The sequence below is a fragment of the Elephas maximus genome, chromosome 10, assembly GCF_024166365.1.
Source record: "Elephas maximus indicus isolate mEleMax1 chromosome 10, mEleMax1 primary haplotype, whole genome shotgun sequence".
Taxonomy (NCBI): Eukaryota; Metazoa; Chordata; class Mammalia; order Proboscidea; family Elephantidae; genus Elephas; species Elephas maximus.
In genome coordinates this window covers 19735754-19761387 of record NC_064828.1, presented here as the reverse complement: position 1 = coordinate 19761387, position 25634 = coordinate 19735754, and the positions used below count along the sequence as shown (strand labels likewise).

Here is a 25634-nt window from a genome sequence, read left to right as displayed (position 1 = left end):
AAAGGCCTTGGAAGATGGAGGCTCAACAGAGCTTCCTGGCTGGTGAGAGCAAATATCAGCTCTCGGGAGGATAAGCACATCCCTGGGGAACAGGTAGGCTCTGCATTGAGATCCCACCCGGGCCTCACTCTGTATGTTTGTATCTTTGTTTTATATGCCAAATTAAAGATAGTCCTTTCCCTGGTGTTTGTGAGTTGTTCCAGTGAATAGGACCTAAGAAATAGAGAAGGGACTCATACTCACTGACCTAGCCCCAGGTGAATGAGCATGAGAGAGAAGAAGGGGCTGGTGCCTGCTGACCTAGCCTCTCGTGAATGGGATAAGAGAGAAAGGGCTATGCTGGCAGCTGGGGTCTGGACTAATCGGGGAAGGGAAGACCCAGTTGGCATGTGGGGTGGGATTTATTATCCACCACACAGTTTAGCGTTAGAGATGGATGATCTCAGCCTCCCTGGACTGGTTTGATCCAGTTGGCCCAGTGAGCAAGGTTAGCTAGAGAGAATCTGATAACACAGTTCTCTTTATCTACTTGTCTCTTTTTCTGGTGATACCTAGTTTAAGCCAGAGGCCTTCTCCTAGAGAAACTCTTGTATTATTTATGTTTTTTTTTAAAGTCAACTTTTCAGGTAAGACTCTGGTGGCTATTTTATTAAATATCTGGGCTCAGTCTTATATCAGAAAAACAAGGTAATTTGGGGGAAACTGAGAATTTAGCAGTGAAGTAGTTGTGGTGTTAGACCCATGAGGTGACTATTCAAACTCTCTTAGAAGAAGTGTGCCTTATAATTAGTGGTGAAAGAAAGAAGTTAATGTTTTCCTCCTTCTTCTCACCCTGTGGCCTGATTACTTTAAATGCCTAGAAGTCTTAGTAAACAATCTAATCACTGTAGCTATTGATGTAGAATACACATGCCTGCTATGTTAGGGCCACACAGAAATGCCGAGTGCCAACGTGATCTCGTTTAGGGCTGTGTTATTAGGACCAAGGCACAGTTTTCTGACACAGTGTACTTAAAAGTTTTAGGGCTACAAGCAGAAAGTAAGTTAGCAAGACTAAATCTTGGGGTTGTAAAATCACAGAACATTCAAGGTGGAAATGGATTCTAAAGACATCATGAATCTATATACAGATGGTGAAACTGAGACCTAGAAATATTATGTGATTTTTTCCAATTAGATTTTAAGCACTTTGAGAATAAAGACAATATTTCATATTAATGTTCACTTGACAGTACAACTTCTGATGTCCCCTACTGGTTAATAAATGTTTTGGACTACATAAATATTTCTACGAGAAAAGCTGTAAGAGAAAACTAGTATGAAGGACTGAAGAATGGCCTTAAACCAGAGGTAATGTCACATTACCTGGAAAAATATTTATGTATTATGAGGTCACATTTAAAATTTTGTATTTAAAGTAGGAAAAAAGTTACTGTTATAGAGGGAAAAAATGATAATTTTGACCTCCTTTTTTTAAAAAACAGTGTTTTTGAGATATTCACATATCGTAAATTTTGCCCTTTTAAAGTAGATAGTTCAGTGATTTTTAGTATTTTTGCAGAATTGTGTAACCTTCATCACTACCCAATTTCAGAACATTTTCATCCCCACAGAAAGAAAACTTATATCCATTAGCAGCCACTCTTCAATCTCCCCTCCCCATGTCCCTGGTATCCACTTATCTGCTTTCTGTTTTCTATGAATTTGTCTATTCTGGACTTTTCATATAAGTGGAATTATACAATATGAGGCCTTTTGTGATTGATTTTTTTCCACTTAGCATAATACTCTAAAGGTTTATCCATGTTGAAGCATGAATCAATACTCCATTTTTTTTTTTAAATTACCAAATAACATGCCATTGTATGGATATACCACATTTCATTGATGCATCCACCAGGTGACGGACATTCGGAGGGTCTCTTTTTTTGGCTGTTATAAAGAGCGTTGCTGTGAGCATTCACATACAAGTTTTTGTATGAACATGTGTTTTCAGTTCTCTTGGATAGATATCTGGGGGTGCAATTGCTGGGTCATACGGTAACTACGGTTACCATTTTGAAGAACCGTGGAACTGTTGGGCAAAGCACCTCCATCATTTTACAGTCTCACCAGCGATGTGTAAGGGCTTCATATTCCTCACATCCTTGTCAACACTTGTTAAAGTCTATCTGTTTAGTTTAGTCATCCTAGTATGAAGGAAGTGGTCTTGATTTTCAGTTTTCTAATGACTAATGATGTTCAGCATCTTTTTATGTGCTTGTTAACCATTTGTATATCTTCCTTAGAGAAATGTCTATTCAAATCCTTTGCTCATCTTTAAATTATTTGTTTTTTTTCTTGCATTCGCTTTTACTCAATAAGAAGAAAGTGAGTATAATTGATTGTCTTCTTTCTTTTTCTGCATGCATTACTTAGTAAACACTCATATCACATAACTGGAATATTCATGATGTGTAGTAGTGTGAGCTCCTTTCTTCTATAAAATAGACTATTCCAAAAAATTGATTGTAAAGCAAGTCCATTTTGTCAGTGATTTACATTATATGAGGGGGACATGTTTCTTTAGAAAATCATTAGAAATGATTAAAAAAAACATACTTTTCAAAGGTGCAAAAAGGTTTTCCCACAAAATCTATGATTTTACTCCATAGACTAACCAAAGGAGCCCTGGTGGCACTATGGTTAAGAGCTCAGCTGCTAGCCCAAAGGTCAGCAGTTCGAATCCACCAGCTCCTCCTTGGAAACCCTGTGGGGCAGTTCTTTGTCCTATAGGCGTCTATGAGTCGGAATTGACTCAGCGGCACATAACAACAATAACAACAGCATAACGATCAGAAACTAAACCCATTGCCGTGAAGTCGATTTTGACTCATAGCAACCCTGTTGGATAGAGTGGAACTACCCCATAAGGTTTCCAAGGCTTTAAATTGTCGTGGAAGCAGGCTGCCACACGTTTCTGCTGCAGAACAGCTAGCGTGTTCGAACTGCTGGGGTTTTGGTTAGCAGCTGAGCGCTTTAACCGCCACATCACCAGGGCTTCTCAACATATAATAAAGCCTTGCTAATTCTAACTTTATAAATTTGGAATCTGTGGTTATTCGTGACACAAATCAAGAGTTTTCAGCATGGTGCCGGTGAATAGCTCTAGTTAGGTCTAAGAGAGGAGAGTTGTGGAGTCAGTGATTAAAAGGAGGCTTTCTTTTGGTGGTAAGAAGTTGACACTCGTGGTTTGGGGACTATTGGTGATAGAAGCTATGTCCCAACACCTGGGATTTTTTATTTGTAATTATGGCTTATTTTATGCTTAATGCTCAATAGTCATAAATACACTGACGATTGAAATGACAAAACTGCACTAAAATACATAAATATACAATAAAAAAGAAGCTATGTGTATTATATATGTATATTATATATATATAACAAAATATTGCTCCAGTAAGTCCTCCTTGTAGCACAACCTATTTTTTCCCTGATTTACCTGTGCCTGGTGTAAAATAATGCTTCATGTGACCTGGGGAAAACAGTTTTATCTGTTTTATCTATTCTTTACTTCTGTCATTTCTAGAATAAGAGGATTGAATTTGCTCTAAAAATCCTATGATATCTCATCTCCAGAAATATTCATTTCACTAAAAAAAGCTTGACTTAATAGTGTAGCACGTTATGTAGCTGTATCCTGAGCCCAGTTATTACTCTAAAGAATAGAAGCTCTTCAAACAGTATAAGAAGAGAAAAACATTCTAGACTACAGAAGGAACATGGTAGTTTATAGTGATATGGTGAGATTAAAGTATAAACTGCTTAGGGATCGAAGGTGAAAAAGAGTTGGAGTCAACGCTGGATAGGTGGAAAGAAGGGTCCTAAAGCTAGGTTGGAAAGTCTGCGTGCTTTCCTCATGAGTTCGAACTTCATTCTGTAGGGGATTTTAAGGCCAAGGAGGTTTGGCATAATTAGATCTGTATTTTAGAAACGCCATTGGTAAAACGGGGGCTGGATTAAGGGTATAGAGACAGGAAGCAAGGGAAATGAATCAGAAAGCTATTGCAGTATAGGGGAGAAGGGACAAATGTGAACATGCTTTTAATGGTAAAATTAGTAAGACTTGGGAACTGGTTCATTGTTTCAGGTGTGAGGGAGAAGGAAGAATCAAGAGCTTAGGAATTTTTAGCTCAGGCTTCTGCGTTTGTAGAAATAATTCATTTAGAGAACATTGGGTATAAAACACATTGATGGGAAAGGAGGGTGGTACTCATTTGATTTTAAGGTAAGTGTAGCCAAATAGGCTAAATGCCTCATATGTAGCTATACATTGAGATTGGAACCCCGAATAGAGGTCGAGACTGAAAATACATGTATAAAAAATAATTTGAAGTTATGGTAGTAGTTATTGGGACCACAACAGAGTGTGCTGTCACCCAGGTGAGCATATAGGGTGAAAACAGAAAAGAGCGTTGAAGAGACCTTACTGGGAATCCCAGGGAAAAGAATGAACAGCCAGTGAAAGAGAAAAGCTAAGTAAATAAAAAGGTAGGAGAAGACTTATTTGAAAATAGAGTCCTACAATTCAAAAGAAGAGAGATTTTTAAGAAAAGGGAGATAGCCAAAGGTCTAAAACATTGGCATGAGGTCAGCTAGGTCAGAAGTATGTCTTCGGCATTTGGTAATGAGGAAATCACCATGACCTTTGCTACAGTTGAGGGATGGAGGCATTGAGATCACTATAGGTTGAAGTCTGGCTAGGCTTTATGGAACCAAAGAACCTCTAGACAAAGACTTCCGTTACTATAGGGGAACAGTGCTGGGTACTGTAGGGAAGCAATAGTTGGACAGGTAGGCGTATTGTAGTTTAGGAAGGCAAAAACATTCTTGGAAGTAAATGAGGAATAGCTAGAGGAGAGGGAGTGATGGAGGATATACTAGCTAGTAAGTACTCTATGCAAAACCGAAAGAAAGTTGAATTTAAAACCAACAAGGTAGAACTTATAAATATCTTTACATATAAGCTGTCGTCATCTGTTAACTTTGTGTCTTTTTCTCTTTGTCAGTAGTTATAAAATTACTATCAACCTAATTTAAGAACGTCTCATAATATAGTTTAATATGATTTCTTTTATTAAGCAAAGAAAGAAATTAGAAGCAGTCATTGTAGAAAGACAAGAATTGAAATAAAAAAAAATTACTTGTAAACATTTCTTGCAAACGTATCTATTATTTATATGTTGTGTTGAAGTTATTGGGATTAGTTGAGAGAAAAATGGCCAGGAGTCTTGTTTTGCAAGTGAAAATTAAGTATCTCTCTCCCAGGCTTCTTGTTCTTTATTTGATTTATGTTATGGCTTATTCTAAAAAGTTAATACCTAAATTAAATTAGGAAAGAGAGAAGTATAAGTACTTAAGACTCTAAATCAGAACATTTAGAACAAGGCAGGACTTAGAGCAGAAAGGAAATTTAAAGATCCATATAACCTCAAGTCTTTCCTTTTTTCCTACTTATTTAATTTTATTATAAAATACACCACACATGTAGGAAAAAATAGGAAGTATTAGGAGCCTTGTGAGTCTGCCTGTTTATATTTGCTTTAGATCCTTTTTACTTTTACAGCAATGCAGTATTCTGTTAGTGTTCCACAATCCCCTTCTCCTTCAAATTTTTACTTTTTAAAAGAAGTAATACGTTATTTATATGGTTGAATCCCTGATACACTTCTCCTTGATTCTTTTCCTCTTCTCCTTCATCTGATGTAACCATTTTCTTTAGCTGAGTGCCTATTAGCCTCATGTCTTTCTGCATTTTACTACATCCATGTATGTTCGTGAACAATAAGTAATCATATTTTACACTTTTGTACACTTGATATGAATGGTATAAACTGTGGGTATAATTCTGCAACCTGATTTTTTTTTTTTTTAGTCAATATTGTATATTTTGAAATTTATCCATGTTGTTACCTGGTAGAGTAAGTTACCCACTTTCTTTTTGCTTTTCAGAATTTATTGACTATTCCTGACTGTGTACTTTATGAATTTCAAGATAAATTTATCATGTTCTACTAGCAAACTCTGTTGTGAATTTGATTGGATTTTTATTAAAATTGCAGATCATTGTGAGGAGAATTGACAAGGTTTTTCTACCATCCTTCCACTCATGGTATTTTCCTTGTAAAAATATATCATTTCTCCATTTAATTAGGAATTCTTTAGTGTTCTTCAATAGTGTTTTGTAATTTTCTTCAAAGATTTTACATATTTTTGTTAAACATATTTTTAAGTACTTTATGAATTTTATTATCATGACTAAGACCTATTTTTTCTATTCAGTTTTCTGATTGAGTACTACTGGTTTATGAGAATTCTATTTTTTTATATTAATCTTCTGTACATATATCTTGCAGAGATCTTTTATTAATTTTTATAGCTTGTCTGTAGATTCTAGCTATACTCAGGAGTAAATGTGAAACAAAAGCAAAACAGCTTTACATGAATGTATTCCAGTTTCAAATTGGCCTGGTTGCTCCTGAAAGTTAATACCTAAAGCTGGATTATAGTGAATCTGCCCTTTGATATACCCAGGATCAAATTAGAATCCTCTCTTGATAAAGATAACATCAGTCTTGAAGTTACTTCTAAAGCAGTTTTTCAGATAGAATAGCACATATGGAAAGACAAGCAGGCACATAAGGAATCACCACAACATGAGTGAGAGCCAATAGAAACTACAGAAATAGACCAAAAGTGGCTCCAGTTATTGGAACTACTAAACACAGAATTTTTTTTAATTGTACTTTGTTCAATAAATTAGAAAACTGAGACATTCCACAGGGAAAATTTTGAAAAAGAATCAAATAGAAAATCTAGAACTGAGAAATACAGTAACCTAAATGGGATGGATTTAACTCAGTGAATAGATTTGACAGCAAATTAGACGTTACTGAAGAGAGAATTAATGAACTGGAAGACAGGTCGGAAGAAAATATTCAGAATGGAAGAATAACAAAAGGGTGAAACATATGAAGAGAGTAGGAGATAGAGAATACAATAGTGAGGGCTAACGTAAATGTGTTTGGAGTCTCAGGAGAGAGAGAGAGGAGTGCAAAAGCATTAAGTGAAGAAATAATGGCTGAAAATATTCCCAAAATGGTGAAAGATATCCAGCCACATATTTAAGAAGTCTATCTTACAAATTCTAAGCAGGATTTTACTAAATACCACATAGTTAAAACTCCTGAAAACCAAAGATAAAAAGAAAATCTTAAAACTAAGTAGAACAAGACAGATTACCATTTGAAAAAGCAGCAAGTGCACTGTTAACCTAAGAGCACGCAAACCAGCAAGTATGTGCTAATGGAAATATTAAAGGAAAGTAATTCCAGATGAAAGAGTAGGTAAGGAAGGAATGAAGAGCAATGAAATGGTATGTATATGGGTAACTCTGAATGGAAAGAGATTATGTAAAGCATTAACAATGTCTCGTGAGGTTTAAGATATATAGAATTAAAATAATGTCAGTAATATCCTATATGTCACGAGGGGAGAACTGTAGATATAGCTGTAAGGTTTTTGTGTTTTCTAGGAAGTGGGTAAGATCACCAGTTAGTAATACATTTTGATGAATCGAGTAGTTGTGTGGAAATCTAGAATAACCATTTAAAGAATGGTAGAAGAATATATAACTTCCAAGCTGTAAGAGGAGAAGTAATGAAAGATAGGTATTAAATCAATTGGAAAAAAGACAAGAGGAGAAAGAAGAATCTACAATGAGTAAAACAATTACTATTTAAGATGGTAGACTTAAACCTAAGTGTATCAGTACTTATATTAAATGTAATCAAATCGATGTGATATCAGTGTAAAAATAAACATATAATTCAGTGGAACAGATATATAAAATGCTAAAATAGACCCTGAGATATTTGATTTCTTCAAAGGCACCAAGATAATTCACTGGAAAAATGGTTTTGGTCAACTGAATATAAAATAACGAGGACAAGCCTTTACCCCATTTCAGTGCACAACATTAATTCTAGGTAGGTCATAGGCCTAAACATAAAAGCTAAAACTATAAAACTTCTAACAGAAAACATCTGAGAATAGACTTACGACTGTTGGTAAGATGTGGAAAGTACTAACAAAAGAAAATACTGGTTAAATTGGATTTCATCAAAATTAAAACTTCTGCACTTCAAAAGGTACTGAAAAGAAAATGAAAAGGTAAGCTGTGGACTGGAAGGAAGTGTGATGAGGATACGCAGCTAAAATTTTATAACTACTTAGAAAAATGATTTCACAGTATCTAGTAAAGCTAAAGATTTGCATGTCAGACGACTCAAAATTCCATTCCGACATGTTGTATGCCCATGAAAAATGTGTGTACATGTGCACGGGGAGATGTGTACAGGAGCATTCACGGGGGTATTATGTTAGTAAAATACTAGAAACAGCTCAGATGTCCATCAACAATAGAATAGATAAATGGCTATACTATGGATAAAATAGGATATACTATACAGTGAAACCTGTGAGAGCCGGAACTCTACAGGACTGCCTTGTATTTCCAGGTCTCCCAAGCTTTCTGTCTTTGACAGGGTGCAGTGTTACCTCTTTTCCCTTGCTCATTTCGTGGAAGGTATTTGAGTTTTTCTTCTCTGACAGGTTTCTGCGTTTCACTGGTTCTGGCTTTCCCAAGTTTTACTGTATATACTTATAGAATTGTCTTGGAAGAAGTACAACCAGAATGTTGCTTAGAAGCAAGGATGACGAGACTACAAGACTATGTCTTATATACTTTGGACATGTTATCGGGTGGGATCAGTACCTGGAGAAGCACATCTTGCTTGGTAAAGTACAGCATCGGGAAAAAGAGGAAGACTCTCAATGAAATAGATTGACCCAGTGGCTGCAGCTATGGGCTCAAGCATAACAATGATTGTGAGCATGGCGCAGGACCAGGCAGTGTTTCTTTCTGTAGTACGTAGGGTGGCTGTGAGTCAGAACTGACTCAACTGCTTCTAACAACGACAACTCATAGGATAGAAACTATGTAGCAATGAGAAAGAATTAACTGTACTTAACATTAACACGGATGACTCTCAAAGATGTGTTGTTGCCTGAAAGAAGCCAGATACAGAAGAGTGCACACTCTGTGATTCCATTCAGGTAAAGTTCACAAACAGGCAGTGCTAGCCTGAAGAGCTTAGGAATACGTATTTGGGTGGTGAAACTATAATGAAAAGCCAGAACACAGTTAACATAAAGGTCAGAGTAAGTGGTCTTCCCGACAGGGAAGGAGCGGTAATTGCTAGGGCGTCTCCTGAGGTGCCCACAGTGTGCTCTCTTTGTGGACCTAAGCGGTTACCTGGATATATACACATAAATATGTATACATATACACATATATGCATACATGTATACATGTAACATATACATATATAAGATAATTGAGCTGTATCTTTATTCCATGTGTATTTTATTCACAATAAAAATAATTTAAAAAGAGGAATATGTAATGACATGGGTAAATGTTAATATCTTATGCAATAAAGGCATGCTACAAAAAAGTATGTTTAGAACACTCACAATTTTTAAATATATGTTTATGTATGTGTGTTTATAGATACACACACACACACACACACACACACACATCAAACACAGTAAAAACAAAGGAGGTACACCAGAATGCTAACAGTGGATGTCTCTGGATTTTACCTAGAATATTCGATATTTCATAGCTAGCAAACTCTTCATTAAATATTATTGAATAAAATTAGTACTTCTAAAGGGCATTGTGTGTTTTGGAGAAGATTGGGCTATTGCCTTGTTCAGGAAGGATTTAAGGGTACTCTATGAGTCAGAATCGACTCGACGGCACTGTGTTTGGTTTTTTTTTTGCTAAGAAGTTTTTAGAAAAGCTTTTCGGCAAAAGATACATATACAATCAGATAGAGACATACAGGCCAAAGGTTGTGGTTGTTAACAAAATACACCTTAGCTACAGTAGTCTTTTAATCCTTGACTGCTTCCGGCAGCCAATATTTCCTTTATATTTCAGCACAAAAAAGAACAGCATTTTTTATGTAGTTAATTAAAGGAAAATGGCCATTTGATTGAAAAAAAGAAATATTACCTAAAGCCGTAGAATTTGGTCAGACCACTTGACCTCTGTGTCTTCAGTTTTCTATCAGAAAAGGAGCAATGCCTGCATTTTGGCGTTGTTTGGAGTGTGATGTAGCTACTACCATGTACAATTATACAAGCGTAGCATCATGTCAGTATTGAAGCAAGAGTACCAATATCATGCTGGACCGTGCTGAACTGAGTTCTGGGAACTGTTAAGAGGGCAGACTGGCATTGGGATTAAGAGTTTGGGTTCTGGAATTGGATCTGGATTTTGATTCCCACCTCTACTGCTTACCTACCTGTATAATTGTGAATTTTACTTAACCTCTCTTCCTCCATTCCCCGTGAAGGAAATGGGAAGGAAAGCTTTCATTTGGATAGCGATACTACCTCTTCACAGGGCTGTTGTGAGGGTAAAATACAGCCTCAGTCTAGTGTTCACGCACGAAGTAGGTGCTCATCTAAATCTTAGCCCTGGTTATGGAGCTGTCTGGGACGTGCTTTCCATTGGCCAGCAAAACGAGCTGAGCCTGGGACAATAGCCGCTTTTTTTCGTATATGCAACAGAGCCTTGGTTTTTAAGAACATTTGATACTTGATTTTTACCAAGCAAACACTGTCATCTATATAGTCATTTGTGGGGGATATTTGCTATGATTAGACACGAAGTGTAGTCTGCATTCTGGAAAGGAAGTTGGAAATTGGAAGAGGAGAAAAGGGGTGACAGGCTAGATAAACTTTTCCCTATTTTTTCAATTTTATCTAAATTATTTTTTCCTTCTTTCCCCGGTAATTTCTCAGAGTATCAGTGATCTCTGAGATTCTTTCCATTTTCCATATGTGTTCCTGAAAAATAAGTTAGTGATATTGTACCAAATCTTACTATCTTACAGATTTCCATTTTGGTTTTAGAGGAAACAGTTCCCTATTTCAAATTGTATGTGTGAGGGGAGGGGGTGTGGAGGTAGACGCTGATGCTTCAAAGAGAAAACCAGCCAGCCGCCTTCCCCCTTGATCAGCTCTCTGAGTCATTAACCATATACAGTGTTCCATTGGAGTTTCTCACGGATTTAGAGGGGTTGTGCCTTATAATCTGAGGTCGGGAAGCCTGATGCTTTGTAGGAGTAGACTGGTTCATCTCCCATTAATTGCTTTACTAATTCCATAGCCCCAGAAATAATATTTAGTTTGCTCAGAAAATTTTGAGGTCAGTAAAGTGTGGACATTAACTTTCAAACTCCTTTTGCTCTACAGCCTTTGTTGTCATTTTAGGTGCCATTGAGTAGGGTCCAACTCATAGTAACCCTACAGGACAGAGTAGAACTGCCCCATGGGGTTTCCAAGGAGGGGCTGGTGGGTTTGAACAGGTAACCTTTTGGTTAGCAGCTGAGCTCTTAACCACTATGCCACCAGGGTTCCTTTGCTAGAGTCTCGGAAGGTTAAATTCTTTATGGTCTTTTCCATGGGTTGAGCCCTCGAGAAGAACAAGAACATAAAACATATGATGCCTTTTTTCTTAAGATTCTACCAACGGCAGGTCTGTACCTGAGAATGTGAAGATTTCAGCCTTATAAGAATGTTGGATTGCAGCTAAGTCCATGCTGAGCTCTGCTTTCAGTCTGCACTGCACTCCCCTGATCCTCTGATGTTAATTTTCTCTGTAGCCTTCAGGTTACTGAGTAGCTTAGCTGAGTGATTAGGGGGACATTTTGACTTGAATACTATGCCAGGAATTGGTTTGTTGTCTGTCTATGTACCAGCGTTTGGAGAATCTTGAATGTAGTATAAAGTTAGGGTAACTTGTACCCCATCAGTGTTTAAAATCTATATGGAAAAATCACACACACGCCAATTTATGATCTCTAGGCACATCGGTTTAGTGACACAGTGACAGACAGGAACAAATTTCGGGGAGCCAAATATAGCAGCTGCCAGCTAAGAAGAGAATTAGAAAGTGTGGAAACGGATAGCCCCTCTCTAGTATTTGACACCTCACACATGCCTCCGTGATGGAGACCCCTTTCTGTCTCAGCCCTCCATCCATCACATGTCTCCTCTAGCAGGGCATGTAGAAACCTGGGCAGAATTTTTATTAATTTGTTTTTAAGGTTAAAATAAAGGACATTTATAATGCACAAAACAAGAATATGGAGGATGGTCAGTTCAATTCCACAGTTATAACAGCAGTTCAGCAGTGTCCTCAAGGACCTGAACTCTCTGCACTTTCTGGCTCCTGGTCCTCAGTCGTGTTGGCTTTGTCCTCAGGCTTGTGTCCACATCACTATAAGATGGCTGCTGCAGATCAGAGAGCCTTTGGTCCCAGGACTCAGACAGGGCTTTATATCACTCGTTTTAGGGGTCCATTCGCGGGCTTTTCTTTGCTCAGACAGCTGGAGAGCGAAGAGCTTCCTCTGGAAGGGCGGGCAGTATGGGAAAGAACACAAGCAAAACTGTTTTCTGAAGAGGTTTTAATAATACATCTTGGGCATTTGGTACAAATTAAGTGACTGCATTTTTGAATATGTAGATTTGAAACATCATATATGTTAAAGGATGCATATAACCTCCAAAGCCAATAGAGTCTTAAAATACATGAGGATTCAGGGTATTGTTTAATTCACTAGTTCCCTAAAAAAATGTGTGGGTATTTGACTGTTCTCTCATTTGCTCCTTTTGGGTTTGTGTATGCTGAAAGTTTCCTCAAACACAACTCCTGTGCACAGAATTTATTCTATTTTTTCTTATGGCTTATTTCTCTATATCCATTATCTTGGGGCATTATAGATGCTTAATGAACATTGTTGATGAATAGACTGTGATGCTCAAGATAGACCTTTACACAGAATATTCTCCTCCCAGACCCCTCCTTAGCTGGAAACCATTTTCCTTGTGAACCTAGTAAATGATGAATTTATGCCATAACTTTTGTTGGCCTTAGCAAAAACGAACCAAACAGTGGGGGAGGGTGCAGTAGGGGGAGGTCAGAAGTGGGGAGCTCAGAGTTCTAGCCTCGAGAGCATATGACTGCTCCCCTCGCCACCTACCCACCCAGTGTTTCCCTTTGGGATCCCTTCTCAGTATTAACACATTGGAGGAGAGTAACAAATAGCACACACTGGGGTCAATTTCTTTTTTTTTTTTTAATTAATTTTTATTGTGCTTTAAGTGAAAGTTTACAAATCAGGTCAGCCTCTCATACAAAAATTTACATACACCTTGCTATACACTCCTAATTGTTCTCGCTCTAATGAGATAGCACAGTACTTCCCTCCACTCTCTCTCCTCATGTCTATTTGGGTAGCTTCTGGCCCCTCTGCCCTCTCATCTCCCCTCCAGACAGGAGATACCAACATAGTCTCATGTGTCTACTTGATCCAATAAGCTTGTTCTTCACCAGTATCATTTTCCATCCCATATTCCAGTCCAACCCCTGTCTGAAGAGTAGTTCGCTTTGGGAATGGTTCCTGTCTTGGGCTAACGGAAGGTCTGAGGACCATGGCCTCCAGGGTCCTTCTAAACAAAACGGGGTCCTTCTAGTTGGGGTGAATTTCATAATTGCAGTAAAACTGCTTTCCTAGTCTTTATGGTGTGAGTCTCATTCCAAAAATTACGCTCTAAGATTAGCACATACAGGAACAGATAGTTGGCTGGCAAACTACCCGGCACAGGTCATTTAGTTCTCTACAGCTTTGTCTAGTCAGTCAAACCCAAAGCATTTTTGGATCCAGGACTTTCTTCCTCTGGTTACCATGTAAGTCAGTTGTTTTTTCCTTTTAGTTCTAGCCAGTTTCTGCCCCTAGTATGAGATAGCACTGGTGTTTCAATGGTAGAATTCTCGTCTCCCATACAGGAGATCTGGGTTCAATTCCTGGCCAGTGCACCTCATGCACACCTACCACCCTCCTGTCAGTGGCGGCTTGTGTGTTACTATAATGCTGAACAGGTTTCTGTGAGCTTCCAGACTAAGATAGACCAGGAGGAAAGACCTGGTGAGTTAACTTCTGAAAATCAGTCAGTGAAAACCTTATGGATCACGAGGGCTTGATCCGCAAATGATCATGGGGATGGAACAGGACCAGGCAGCGTTTTATTCTGTTGCAGGTGGGGTTGCCATGAGTCAGGGGCCAACTTACCGGCCAACAACAACCCCAGTATAAACTGGAATTTTCTCTCTAACTCTGTTGACCACTGAGAAAGTGGTTTGTTCTCTAGCTTGTGTCCTTGGTTTTAGCTCAGTTGAATCTAAGCAGTTTAAAGACATTTTCTTGGCTAAAGACATTATCTGGTCCTCAGTTTACACAGTACTGTCAACTGCTGACCAACTTCTCACTTTGAGGTCTTTATTCCTGGACTTATTTCTCCAACTGCACTTCTGTCTTATTTACAGTTTACTGTCTTCCTCATTAGTTGTTGGCCACCAACTTGCCTATTACATATTTATTTCCATCATATTTTTGACACAGAGACTGACACTTTGACTACCGTTCAGTTGTTAATAACAAATACGTTTTGGTGTACAATGAGGAGGGATCTGTTTATTACATATAAATATCTAAGATTGATTTATTCAGTAGTTTACAAAGATTTGAGCTTCATGTTGCCATTTTTTTCTTAAGATGGCCATCAGCAACTCTACCAGGGTATATATATTTGTATGTGAAACTGAGGCAAGCAAGGCATAATCCCAAAACCAAACCCACTACTGTTAAGTCGATTCTGACTCATAGGGACCCTATAGGGTTTCCAAGGCTGTAAATCTCTGTGGAAGCAGACAGCCACATCTTTCTCCCAAGGAGCTGCTGGTGGTTTCAAACCACTAAACTCTTGTTTGGAAGTCAACTGCTTTAACCACTATGCCACCAGGACTCCCAACTCATAATGAACCGAACCCACTCCTGTTGAGTTGATTCTGACTCATTGTGACCCTATAGGACAGAGTAGAACTGCCCCGTAGGGCTTCCAAGGCTATAAATCTTTATAGAAGTAGAGTGCCTCATCTTTTTCCCATGGAACACTGGTGGGTTCCAATGGCAACATTTTGGTTAGCAGCTAAGTGCCTTAACCACTATGGCACCAGGGTTCCATAAGTCATAATGGGAAGCTTTTGTATATAAAACAGGCTCCTTCAAAGGTGGTTTTCAATTTTAAAGAGAAATTGATAAAATTGGACTATGATGGATTCATAATTGTAGTCAATCATTTCTCAGTACTTTGGAGAAACAGTCCTTCGGTAAGATATCACTTTTCCTTGGTATTAATTAATTAATACATCAATTCATCCATTTATCCATCTATCCATCCATTTTATCCACCCTTTTGTAAACTGGTAAAAGTGGAAAGAATTAGAAGCCAATCTATGATATAAGGCTGAAGATGACAGCACTGTGATAATGAGTGAAGTGTGGTGTCGTTGTTTTTATTTCTCAGTGCCCAAATTTCCTCTGATGCATTTAAGAGGTTTCATTCATGAAAATAAAATTAAAAAAAAAATTATTCACAGTATTTTGGTGTACTATAAAAGTCTAATTATTTGAACTGTAATTTGTTCAGATAGCATCTGGTAGAAAAATATACGAGACATAATTAATTGTTTTCAAGAGTGATAAGGCAGATCTATCTGCAGAGGACAATTAAAAAGAATAGCAGGGGGTATTGATTGCTTCTTAGAGGAAAAAAAAAAAAAAAAGATTTTCCATATCTAAATGTTAGCAATTGAGAGAGAAAAATTCCCAGTTGGGAAGTCTGTTTTGCGGTTGCTTCATTGCCAGGTGTTTGACATTGAGTGGAGTCTTAGATGAATGAAGCTTATGGCAGTCTTTGGGAATGATGGACTCCAAGGACCTCAGCTTCCTGCTGTGAAAGCGCCTATTTTCAAAGCACGCCAGTTTCATTGGGAATGTAATTGTGGCCTCTATGCTTCTTCTAGTGAAGACCAAAATTTTTTTCCACTGAATCTGAGAGAGCTGCAGAAGAGGATACCTGACTGCTAACAAAATAAATTTCATAGTGTTGACAATGAGTGATCTGCATGTTCTCAAGTGTTAATAGAATTTAACTCTGTCACTTCTTAGCAGGAATAAATGTTGCAGTTATTTTCTTTTGGCTTGGTCCCTTTTAACACTATTGCATGCTACAGATATGACTTACAATCACTCTAAATTAAAAAAAAAAAAATCCAAATAATATGATAGTTTGCTTTGAGACGACTCCTATTTTCCCCTTTCCCTTTTTCTCTCCTTGACCTAGCAGCAGGAAGCCTTTGTTTGAGGTGTTCGTCTGGAACAACTTTTCCACACTTGTTTTCATGTTCTGTTAGATTACAGGGCAGCAGGCCTACCTTTGAAGCTCCTTTCTCTTTTGTTTCTTTGCCGTGCACTCCAGTAATTAACTTTGTCCTTCTTTTATTTGTTCCAGTCAATCGCAGGCCACTCTGCTGAGCATCTTCTCCCAGGAGTACCAGGTTAGAAGTTTTCTCCTTTGTGAGGGTTGACAGGTGCCTAATTGAATGATGAATGTCCCTTTATTTCTTTGTAATTGAACTGCCAGCTCTCTGATTGGGTTGGAGGATGTTCTCCTTTCCACATCAAGCACCGCCTGTGTCTCAGTGGAGGCCTGCCAAGCCTACCCATCCATCTGTCTAATAACATCTAGCCTTTGCTTATTTGGTGGACCTGTAATAAATTATGCTAAACCATTATTATTCTGACAATAATAATTTCCCTGTGTTGCGTGGTTCCATGTGCTAAATGTTTGCTGACTTGCACTGTCAGTACTGCTTTCCATTGCTGACAGAGATGATGATAAATGACCATTGCTGGAGTGGCAGAAGGCAAGAGAGGCAGAAAATGGAGTCATTTATCATGAGATGACAGGTGTCAGTCAAGTGGCAAGTCTCTATGGAATTACTTTTTGTAGTTTTCAAATAAGTTGTTTTTAAGCAGTGTTCTTCCTGGTTAAAAATGGCAATTGGATTGTAAAACTAGAGTGCCAGGGACTTAGATGGAATTGGATTGAGGGAAAATTAATACAAAGGTTGAAGGAGGGAACAAGTTTTTCTTTGCCCTCTGCAACCCTAAGCAAACTTATTTAGATTCAATTACTGTGACCCTGTTGGCTTTTATATATATACTGTATCTTGAGGTACAGTCTGAAGACATGCCAGCCAAGTGGTAGAGATTAAAATGCATAGGTTCATAGAGTAGGTGGGAAAAAAAGACCTACCACCACCCAGATCCCCAAACTATTATTCAGTTTGCCCTATATGCAAGACATTGCGATCAAGAAACTTGTACTTTTTTGTTCTTGAACCTGATATGTGACACAACTTAAAGATCTTTTTTTGTTTTGTTTCAGAAACACATTAAAAGAACACATGCCAAGCATCATACTTTGGAAGCGATTGAAAGTTATTACCAGAGGTATGACCTGCCTGCCCCACTAGAGGGTATCATAATACCTATTGATCGTAATAATAATTATGGGTAAATTAGGTTATTAAATTAGTTTTCTATATAAATAACCCAAGACATTGTGTCTTAAGTCTGTTACTTAAGACTTCAAGTATTTTTTGAATGATTTTTCAAATGCTTTTTTTTATATATCCGAAGAATATGACGAGACTATCTTGACTGTGTGTGTGCACACTTGAGTGTATGTATACATACTGTGTAAGAAATAGTTACAATATTATGAAATTTCATTGGCCACATGAAACTTTTTATAAATGCATAGCTTATATAAATTCATATTCCATGTATGCATAGGCACTGGGTACATGCGTACGTAAAAGTTCTAAAGCCAATTTTTATTTATAGCAGCAAGTTGAAAAGATGCGCTAGAAAGTAAGTTTGGATTTTGGCATAGTTATATTTTTCAACATAGGTATTAGGCTAGCCATTTTAAAAATGAAAAAAAAGTATCAAATATGGACATATGGACATATATAATAATGTATGACTATTATATTTCATATGGTGTTTTGTATTTTAAAAAAGAATATACTGGGTATTAAATCAGCAGCATAATGCCCAGGGGATATTTTGAATTTTAATTATTAGTATTTTTACTTCAGCCTAATTTATTATAGTTTTCAGCCTCATCTTTTAAAACAAGCAGAACCTTTAAAATAGCCTGCTTTGTTTTTTAATTCTCAAATTTATATTTTCTTTGTCATATAACTGAATAATTTTAATGGTAAATGGTAATGACTTACATTAGAAATGGTGGGTTGGTTTCTTAAATATTTCAAGGACATATAGGTAAATCCTATGGAAAAACTGTTGGAAATACGTTCTTAAATTATTCCACTTAAGATTGACATATAAGGCTTATCTGTGGTAAAAGCGTGATACCACGGATTACAGATGAGTGGTTTTTATACACGAAAATTTTATGAATGAAATAAATATATGGTTAAAATATTGATGTCATAGTTCCCTAAAGTCATTTATTTTTGAATTGAGAAGTGTTTATTGCTAAGTTATGAAAGGAGATTTAAAAAGAATAGTTACGATGCCATATGTGGTAAAATGATATATTCTATTTTGAGAAGTAATATCTGTTACAGAAAGGTACACACACACACAATTTTATGTTTAAGAGAGTTCTCTAAACAAGCCTTGGTAAAGTTTGAGTTGGTTTATCCAAAAGGTATAATCTCCTTGGTGAAATAAATATTTAGATTAAACTCATAAGCCAAACTATACAGATAAAATGAAGAAGGGCTCATGAAGTGCTCTGAAGCCAACAAAAGTTGCTTTGGCATCCACACCTTCAAAAGAAAGAGACTAAAAAGTTACTTCCGTGCAAAAAGTACGTTCTTACTTGTAAATATTCATAGTTTTAGGCCATCATATAAAAGAATGATCTTATATCCAGATTTTTAAACCATGTTAACCTAAGCAGAGGAGAATAGAAAAAGCATTTTAGAAGAAAGGCTACTGTCTCCTAGAAATGTGAGACCCACTCTGTGATAGTGGAACTACCCTCTGATAATTGTCTCCTCACTGTAAAAAGACTGTTTTAATTCAATAGATTCTAAGATCTCTAAGTGCTGCTTAAAAAAATCTTACCTAGCTTCATTAAAGGTACGTTCAGTTATTGAAGTATGAACATCCTTTTTGTTGGATTATCTGGAGAGTTTAGGCCATAAATGGAAATCTTTTCCTAAAGTCTGCTTACTCCATGATGATGAACAGTTGAGTGGATAGTAATGAGAATACAGATATTTATTTGTATTTCTTTAAATCTGTTTAAATGCGAGAGTCTCAATCATTCTGACGAGCTACAGCATTTGAAATGAAAGTATGAAATTAGTTTGTAATGGACAGACTCAGAAGAAGGGAATTTGGCCACTTTCTTACTTTACCAACCTGTGCTCTGACATTCCGGCTCTGTAGTTTGTGCCAGGTACAGGCCATGTTGTTACCTTTCGGGTGTATTGAGCTCACCACCTCGTGCTCTAAATGTGCAGGTCAAATGTCCATATATTCTCTCAGGTATATTGGCCTTATAAGATTTGTGTTTCCTTGATTTCTGCCTGATTAGAATAAAGACAAATTGTATTATATCAACGTGTATTGATTGTTTGACAAATGTTAACAATTTCTTTATTTTTACTCTTATTATAAAAATAATGCTCCTTTATATTGAAAATTAAGCACATTGGGGGTGGTATTAAAAAATATCCAGAGATAACCACTTGGGTATTTTTCACTCTATTCTTTTTTTTTCAATTCATTTTTATACAGATGAAGTCATACTGTATATATGTAATTGTGAATCTTGAATTTTATACTTGGAGCAATGTATATGACATAATATTATTTTGTAGAAAATCATTTATAAACATTTTGTTGATTGCATTACTTCATCATATAAAATACTATAATTTATGAATTACTCTTCTATTGAATATATGTTTCCAGTGTTCTAGTATAAATAATGCTGTGATAAACATCTTTGTGCAAGAACCTTGGCTTTTTGGATTAGTTTCTTAATATTTCTGTGTTTGTAATTATTGTCACCAACAAAGTCAACATTAAAAAAATTATTATATGTTGACAAATTACCGTCTAGAAAGGTTGTACTGGTTACAGTTCTCCTAGTAGCATAAGAGAATTCCTTTGTCTCTGCGTTCTCTCTAGCTTTGAGTTGCTCTCAATTAAGAATTCAGAGTCAGTATTTAAAACCATGTGATCCACAGTGTTATCCATCATGGTTAACTGAGACACAGCAGTGGCAATGTTTTCTCAGGCTTCTGAATTATTTAGAAACTGTCCTCAGTTCTCCACATTCTGTATGTATAGGCAGAGCTTGAGCGTTCATTTTGAAAACGACTCTCTTCTTTTACATTGTCCTAATGCCCTTTTATTTCCAAACTGGAAACATTCCTGGCAAGATTTATTTACATTTGTCTAAATTGGTGAATATGGTCGTGCATACACACATTCACACACACACACAAGTTAGTCAGATTTTCAAGTCCCTGTCAACAGCAAAGTTTAGACATATTCTCTCCCATCTCTTCCATTCTCTCTGTCTGTAGGCTATAGAGAATCAGATCAGTTACATCCATTCAAGTGTTTACACGTAGAAAAGTTTGGTTCAAATGTTTTTGACGTTACATGATAAAAATAATCATTCTGAGAATTTGATTTTTTTTTAATTAGTACCATTGCTTTTCATTCACTATGTCCCATATCCTATGCTAGGAATTGAGTATATAAAAGTGAATAAGACACAGTTCCTGCCCTCAACTGCTCTGCTTAGTGGGAAACCAGCTATGTGCTTAAATCAAGAAAACACTAAGAGAAGTGCTAGCGGAGGTATGTCTATACAAAGTGCTGTGGGAGTCCCAACAGTTAGCGACATGGAGTGTCAAGGACAACTTGAATAAGCACAGTCTAGAAATAAGAGTTGCCTTTTCTAGTTCGTTAAGGAAGGAGAGGGCATTCCAAACTGAGAGAACACGGTCTGTGGCAGAGTGGTGATGTGGAACAGCTATGAATGTCCTTGTGCCAGACAATAGAGAAGAAATGGAGCCCAGCAAGATAAGCCTGAAAAGGTAGGCAAGTGCTAAAGGGTCTTGTTCAAAGGAGTAGTTTTTTTTTTTGTTGTTTTTTAATGGGCAATGTGTATCCCGTGGTGGATTTTAAGCAAGGGAGTAGTACAATCCAGTTTTCATTTGGGGAAGAAAATTCTGTGGCAATTTGAAAGGACGAATGGATCACCTGAGCACCTGAGGCAGAGGAACCTAGTAAGTCAGCTCTTAGCATAGTTCAGGTGAGAGAAACTGGTGGCGGTGGCAGTGGGCTGGGTTCCAGAGATTTTAGAGATAGAATCAGCGAAGCTGGTGTTTGGATGTAAGTTTATGTGGAAATTTTGGTTAGGTTTTTCCCAAGTTTGCCATTGCAGTTATTACGAAAATATGAAAGATAAAAATAACTTTGCCTTATATTTGAAATGAGCACATATTATTTTAATCTTAGGTGCTAATGCATCTTTCACACTCAAAAACACAATAAACTGGACTTTCTCTGAGGAATTTTAGGGATAATTTCGCCCATGGGATCTAAATCGGTTAGTCCTCCTGTGGCAAAGCTAGAAGATAATATGTAGCTTCTGTGAAAAATAGTTTTAATTGGCAAATAGGCATCAAGAATGGAGCCCAGGTCACCTTCATGTAGTGCTCAGGGTGACATGCTTATATCCCGATTCCAGTTCAGACCTTTGTTAAGGGTCCATTGGATGAGGTTCAACAATCGTTTGTACAGCTCTAGCTGCCAGTCTAGATGGGGAGAGAAACAGTTATAACCGTGTGAAAAGTGCTGTGCCATGAATTTGCCCAAGTTGCTGTAAGGATGCAGGGAAGGGTGGCATTAGGAATCCCTGATTATGCCCTTACTGAATGTTTTCTGTAATTAGTCTGCCCCTTTGATTGCATACCTGAAAATTTGAATAAAGCCTGATTTATCAATTGGGTGTGAAGGGCAATTAAAGTTCCCAAAAGGGACAAATACAACTTCAAATTAATTTTAACTTAAATTTTTTCCCCTAGCACTTATGAAGTGTGTAGGATATAGTGGTGAAAAGGGGACTAAATACATTCAGAAGCAGGTCTCTCCTTTTCAGCATATATATGCATCTCACTAGGCCTTGGGGAATCAGGATTCCATTTCCAAGCTTTACTGCTTACCAGCTATTGTTTACCAGTGCCCTGGGGTTTGGTTTCTCTATATGATCAACTAGGAAGCTTTACCAACCCCACAACTGAGAATTTTCATTATTAAGTATATAAGTGCTTATTAAGCATCTAAATGGTAATAACTATAAAAATGTTTTGAATATTTATACTTTTAGACTAATATAGATGTAGGGGGGTTATAATTATTGTTTGACCATCTCCTGTTAATTTGGAGTTGAGAGAGGTGTGCCATTGATCACTACCAGATAATCATTGTTGGAACTTCTCCATAAAAAAACATGAAGCTATGTAATTTTGACTTAAGACGACAGACAACAGTTCTCTGGCCCAAGAAGTGCTCCGGTGTTCTAGCTACCTCTTTCATTATTTCCGGTCAGCTCTCACCACACTCTTCTCTGGCCACACTGGGGGCCTTGCTGGTCCTCGGCCACCCCGAGCACATTCCTCCATTTGCATGTAACGCTGTCTTGCCACATATGGTGGCATGGCCCTTCCTTTCTTGGTGGCTTCTACTCAAGGGTCACTTCCTTAGAGAGCAGCTCCCTGACCAGCCTATCTACATTTATTTTTTATCGTAGCATATGCCATTATGTAATTCTTTATATTTCGATTATTTTGCCTCCCCACTGTACTATAGTGTCTGTGATACCAGGGACCATGAATGTTTTGCTTCTTCAGAACCTGGAATAAGGCCTGATACATAGTTAGCTCTCAAAAATATTTGGGAGATAAATGAATGTTAATTAGGCAGAAAGCTGTAAAGACATCCTATCAGTATAGGCTTATACACCTTAACTTGGAATCCAAATCCTTAATCAGTGTGCACTTGAGATGATTCCGAACACACGACTGGGTGGACGTAACTGAACTGATTGGTGGCTCCTTGACCGGGCCTCTCGGTGTAATGGAGATGGTTGTGGAAGTTGACTTGAGGTTCTTAGCCGACCTCTTTCCCAGGGATCCTTCTCTAAACTCTACTCGCCTTGTTTTTCTCACTTGCTTCTCAAAGTACTTACTTCCCATTTAAGTCTCCAAACAAAACATTCAAGCAGGGCCCTAGCATGTTGAAAATAAATTAAAAAAAAAATTGCTTTGAAATTGTAATGATCCTGAGACTGTCCCTACCTCAAATAACCTTTTACCCTACTTTACTCACAAGAGGATTGCATATCTTTATAACCATGAAATAATATAATTTAGCATTTGGTCCTGACAGTTATATGAAAGACCTTATATGTTAAACTTATCTTTTGCTCTCAAACAAATATCCCAAATTTATTCAGCTCAAACAATATACAGTAGAGAAATGTCCATACTTAATTTTATTTTCTTATCCAACATGACTTTAAAATTAGTGAATTACTGATTTATTAAAGGAAGGAAAAAAAAACCTGTATACACACTATATAATCACCTACCGTAAGGCAAGAACTATACTAAAATGCAGTTCCCCTACCTTTCAGGGGTATTCACCCTTCCTGTGAGTGATAGGGGTGTTGAGGTAGACAAGTGACTAGACAAACACCGCTCTAAGTGACAGAGAGATGTACAGGCTACTCCTCGATTGCGTTTGAGGGACACTTAACTTGCTCCTGAATTGTGGTGGATTGAAGAAGGTGACATCTAAACTGAATCATGAGTTGTCCAGGTGAACGGTAAGAGTGAGGGACCGTGAGTAGAGATGAAGCTGACAGAGTAGGTAGGAACCAGATTTTGAAGACCTTCTATAAATGGCTATGATTTGAATGTAGGGCCTTTGAAGTGTTTTAAGGAGGAAAATGGCACATTTAGATTTTTGTTTAAAACAAAAAATCACCTCAGCTTCCATGTCTAGGATGGATTTGGGAAGTCTTTTTTTTTTTTTTTTTTTTCCTGTTTTATTGGGGTTAGGGGTCAGGGAAAGCTGGAGGTTATTTAAGAAATCCGAGAGAGAAGATGATGGCTTCTATTGCTTGTCAAAGGTGTGCTGACCCATTGATGACAAGCCTGTTCCATTTCTTTTCTTTTTTTTAATAAAATGTCAACTAGTCCTATGAAACAGAGATAAATAAAGCAATGAGATGGTACACGAATGTTTTATTCAGAGTATAAGACTCAACTTTTCCCGTTGCACGCAATGGTTGTCTGTTGTATAGACAAAGCCGGTGTGATGTGCATAGTTCACTTCACTTGTTAGGAAGTGAAAACAAAGGAAACCCATGTGCTCATACCTTCTGCCCCCAACTTCAGTAAATCCATTACCAGTGGTTTTGAGGTAAGTTGTTTTTGTTATCCTTTTCCGTCTGATCCTTTCCTATGACAGTAGCATACTTTAACTAGAGTTGAGCGTGGCATTTGCCCAGGAGAAACGTGTACACACAGGGGAGGCTGACATGTCTATGCTGGCCTTTTCTTGTCACTGCATTACCACTTGGCTTTGTCTTGTCTAGGTACCTGAATGGAGTGGTGAAAAATGGAGCTGCCCCAGTGCTCCTGGAGCTGGCCAATGAGGTAATGTTATTGTTGTTGTTATTTTATTTAAGCCTGCATAAAACCTCAGGGAACTGTCTAGAGTAGATTTGCTTAGAATTGTAATTAACTTAAAAAAAGAAAAGATTTTGAGGTGCATTAGACATTTAAATTGCTCCCTGGTCTCTTTGTACTTTTAGTAATTGGACAAAGAACTTCATGTATTAATAAATCAGGTAACATAATTAGTCTCTTTCTTTTAAGGCAAATGTATAAACAGCTTCTTGGTTTCTTATTTTTTGGAAAATTTCAACCAAACAGCCCAGGACATGCCCTTTCTAGGCTGTGTTGTCTTAATTTAGTATGGGAAAAACCTTTGTCAAATACAAAGACATATGCCAAGACAATTGATGCTAACTATTTTTTTTTTATTATTATAAAAATGGAGAATTTGTATATTTAGAGATGCGACATTTACTTGATTCTCTTTTTTTTTGGTTAGTAAACTTTTATTATAATGACGCATACATGCCTTGTAGAAAAGTCTCTCTCTTAACATGAAAAAGCACAAGTGTTCTTATTAACACCAAATGTAAGGTGATGTACTGAACTTATTTGTTAACTCTGATCTGCTTCTGTTTGGGGAAACAAATAATGGCCTTACATTTAAAAAAGAAAACCCTCAAGAGTTCCCATGAATGAAGAAGCTGTAAAAAGTTCATAATAGTTGCAGGGAGCATACCGAGAAAATAAAATATTTAATTCCTAAACTTTAAAATATTTATCCATTGTAATAAGAGCAATACAATATTTAGTCTGACTTGGAACTGCTCATGCAAACCTCATAGGGATGGAATGA

At 37.2% G+C, this 25634-nt stretch overlaps 1 protein-coding gene across 3 annotated transcripts in view; it reads left to right on the top strand.

Annotated features, from left to right (window-relative positions):
• CDIN1 (CDAN1 interacting nuclease 1) overlaps positions 1-25634 on the top strand; it is a 244842-nt gene that overhangs the window by 43051 nt on the left and 176157 nt on the right. For all 3 annotated transcript variants that reach the window (XM_049899628.1, XM_049899625.1, XM_049899626.1), the window contains exons 2-4: positions 16537-16582; positions 17476-17540; positions 24757-24817. Coding sequence is in view for 2 of the 3 variants with exons in the window: in XM_049899625.1 (XP_049755582.1) it covers positions 16537-16582; positions 17476-17540; positions 24757-24817 (172 nt within the window). In the remaining variant the exon portion in view is untranslated. The remainder of the gene's footprint in view (positions 1-16536; positions 16583-17475; positions 17541-24756; positions 24818-25634) is intronic.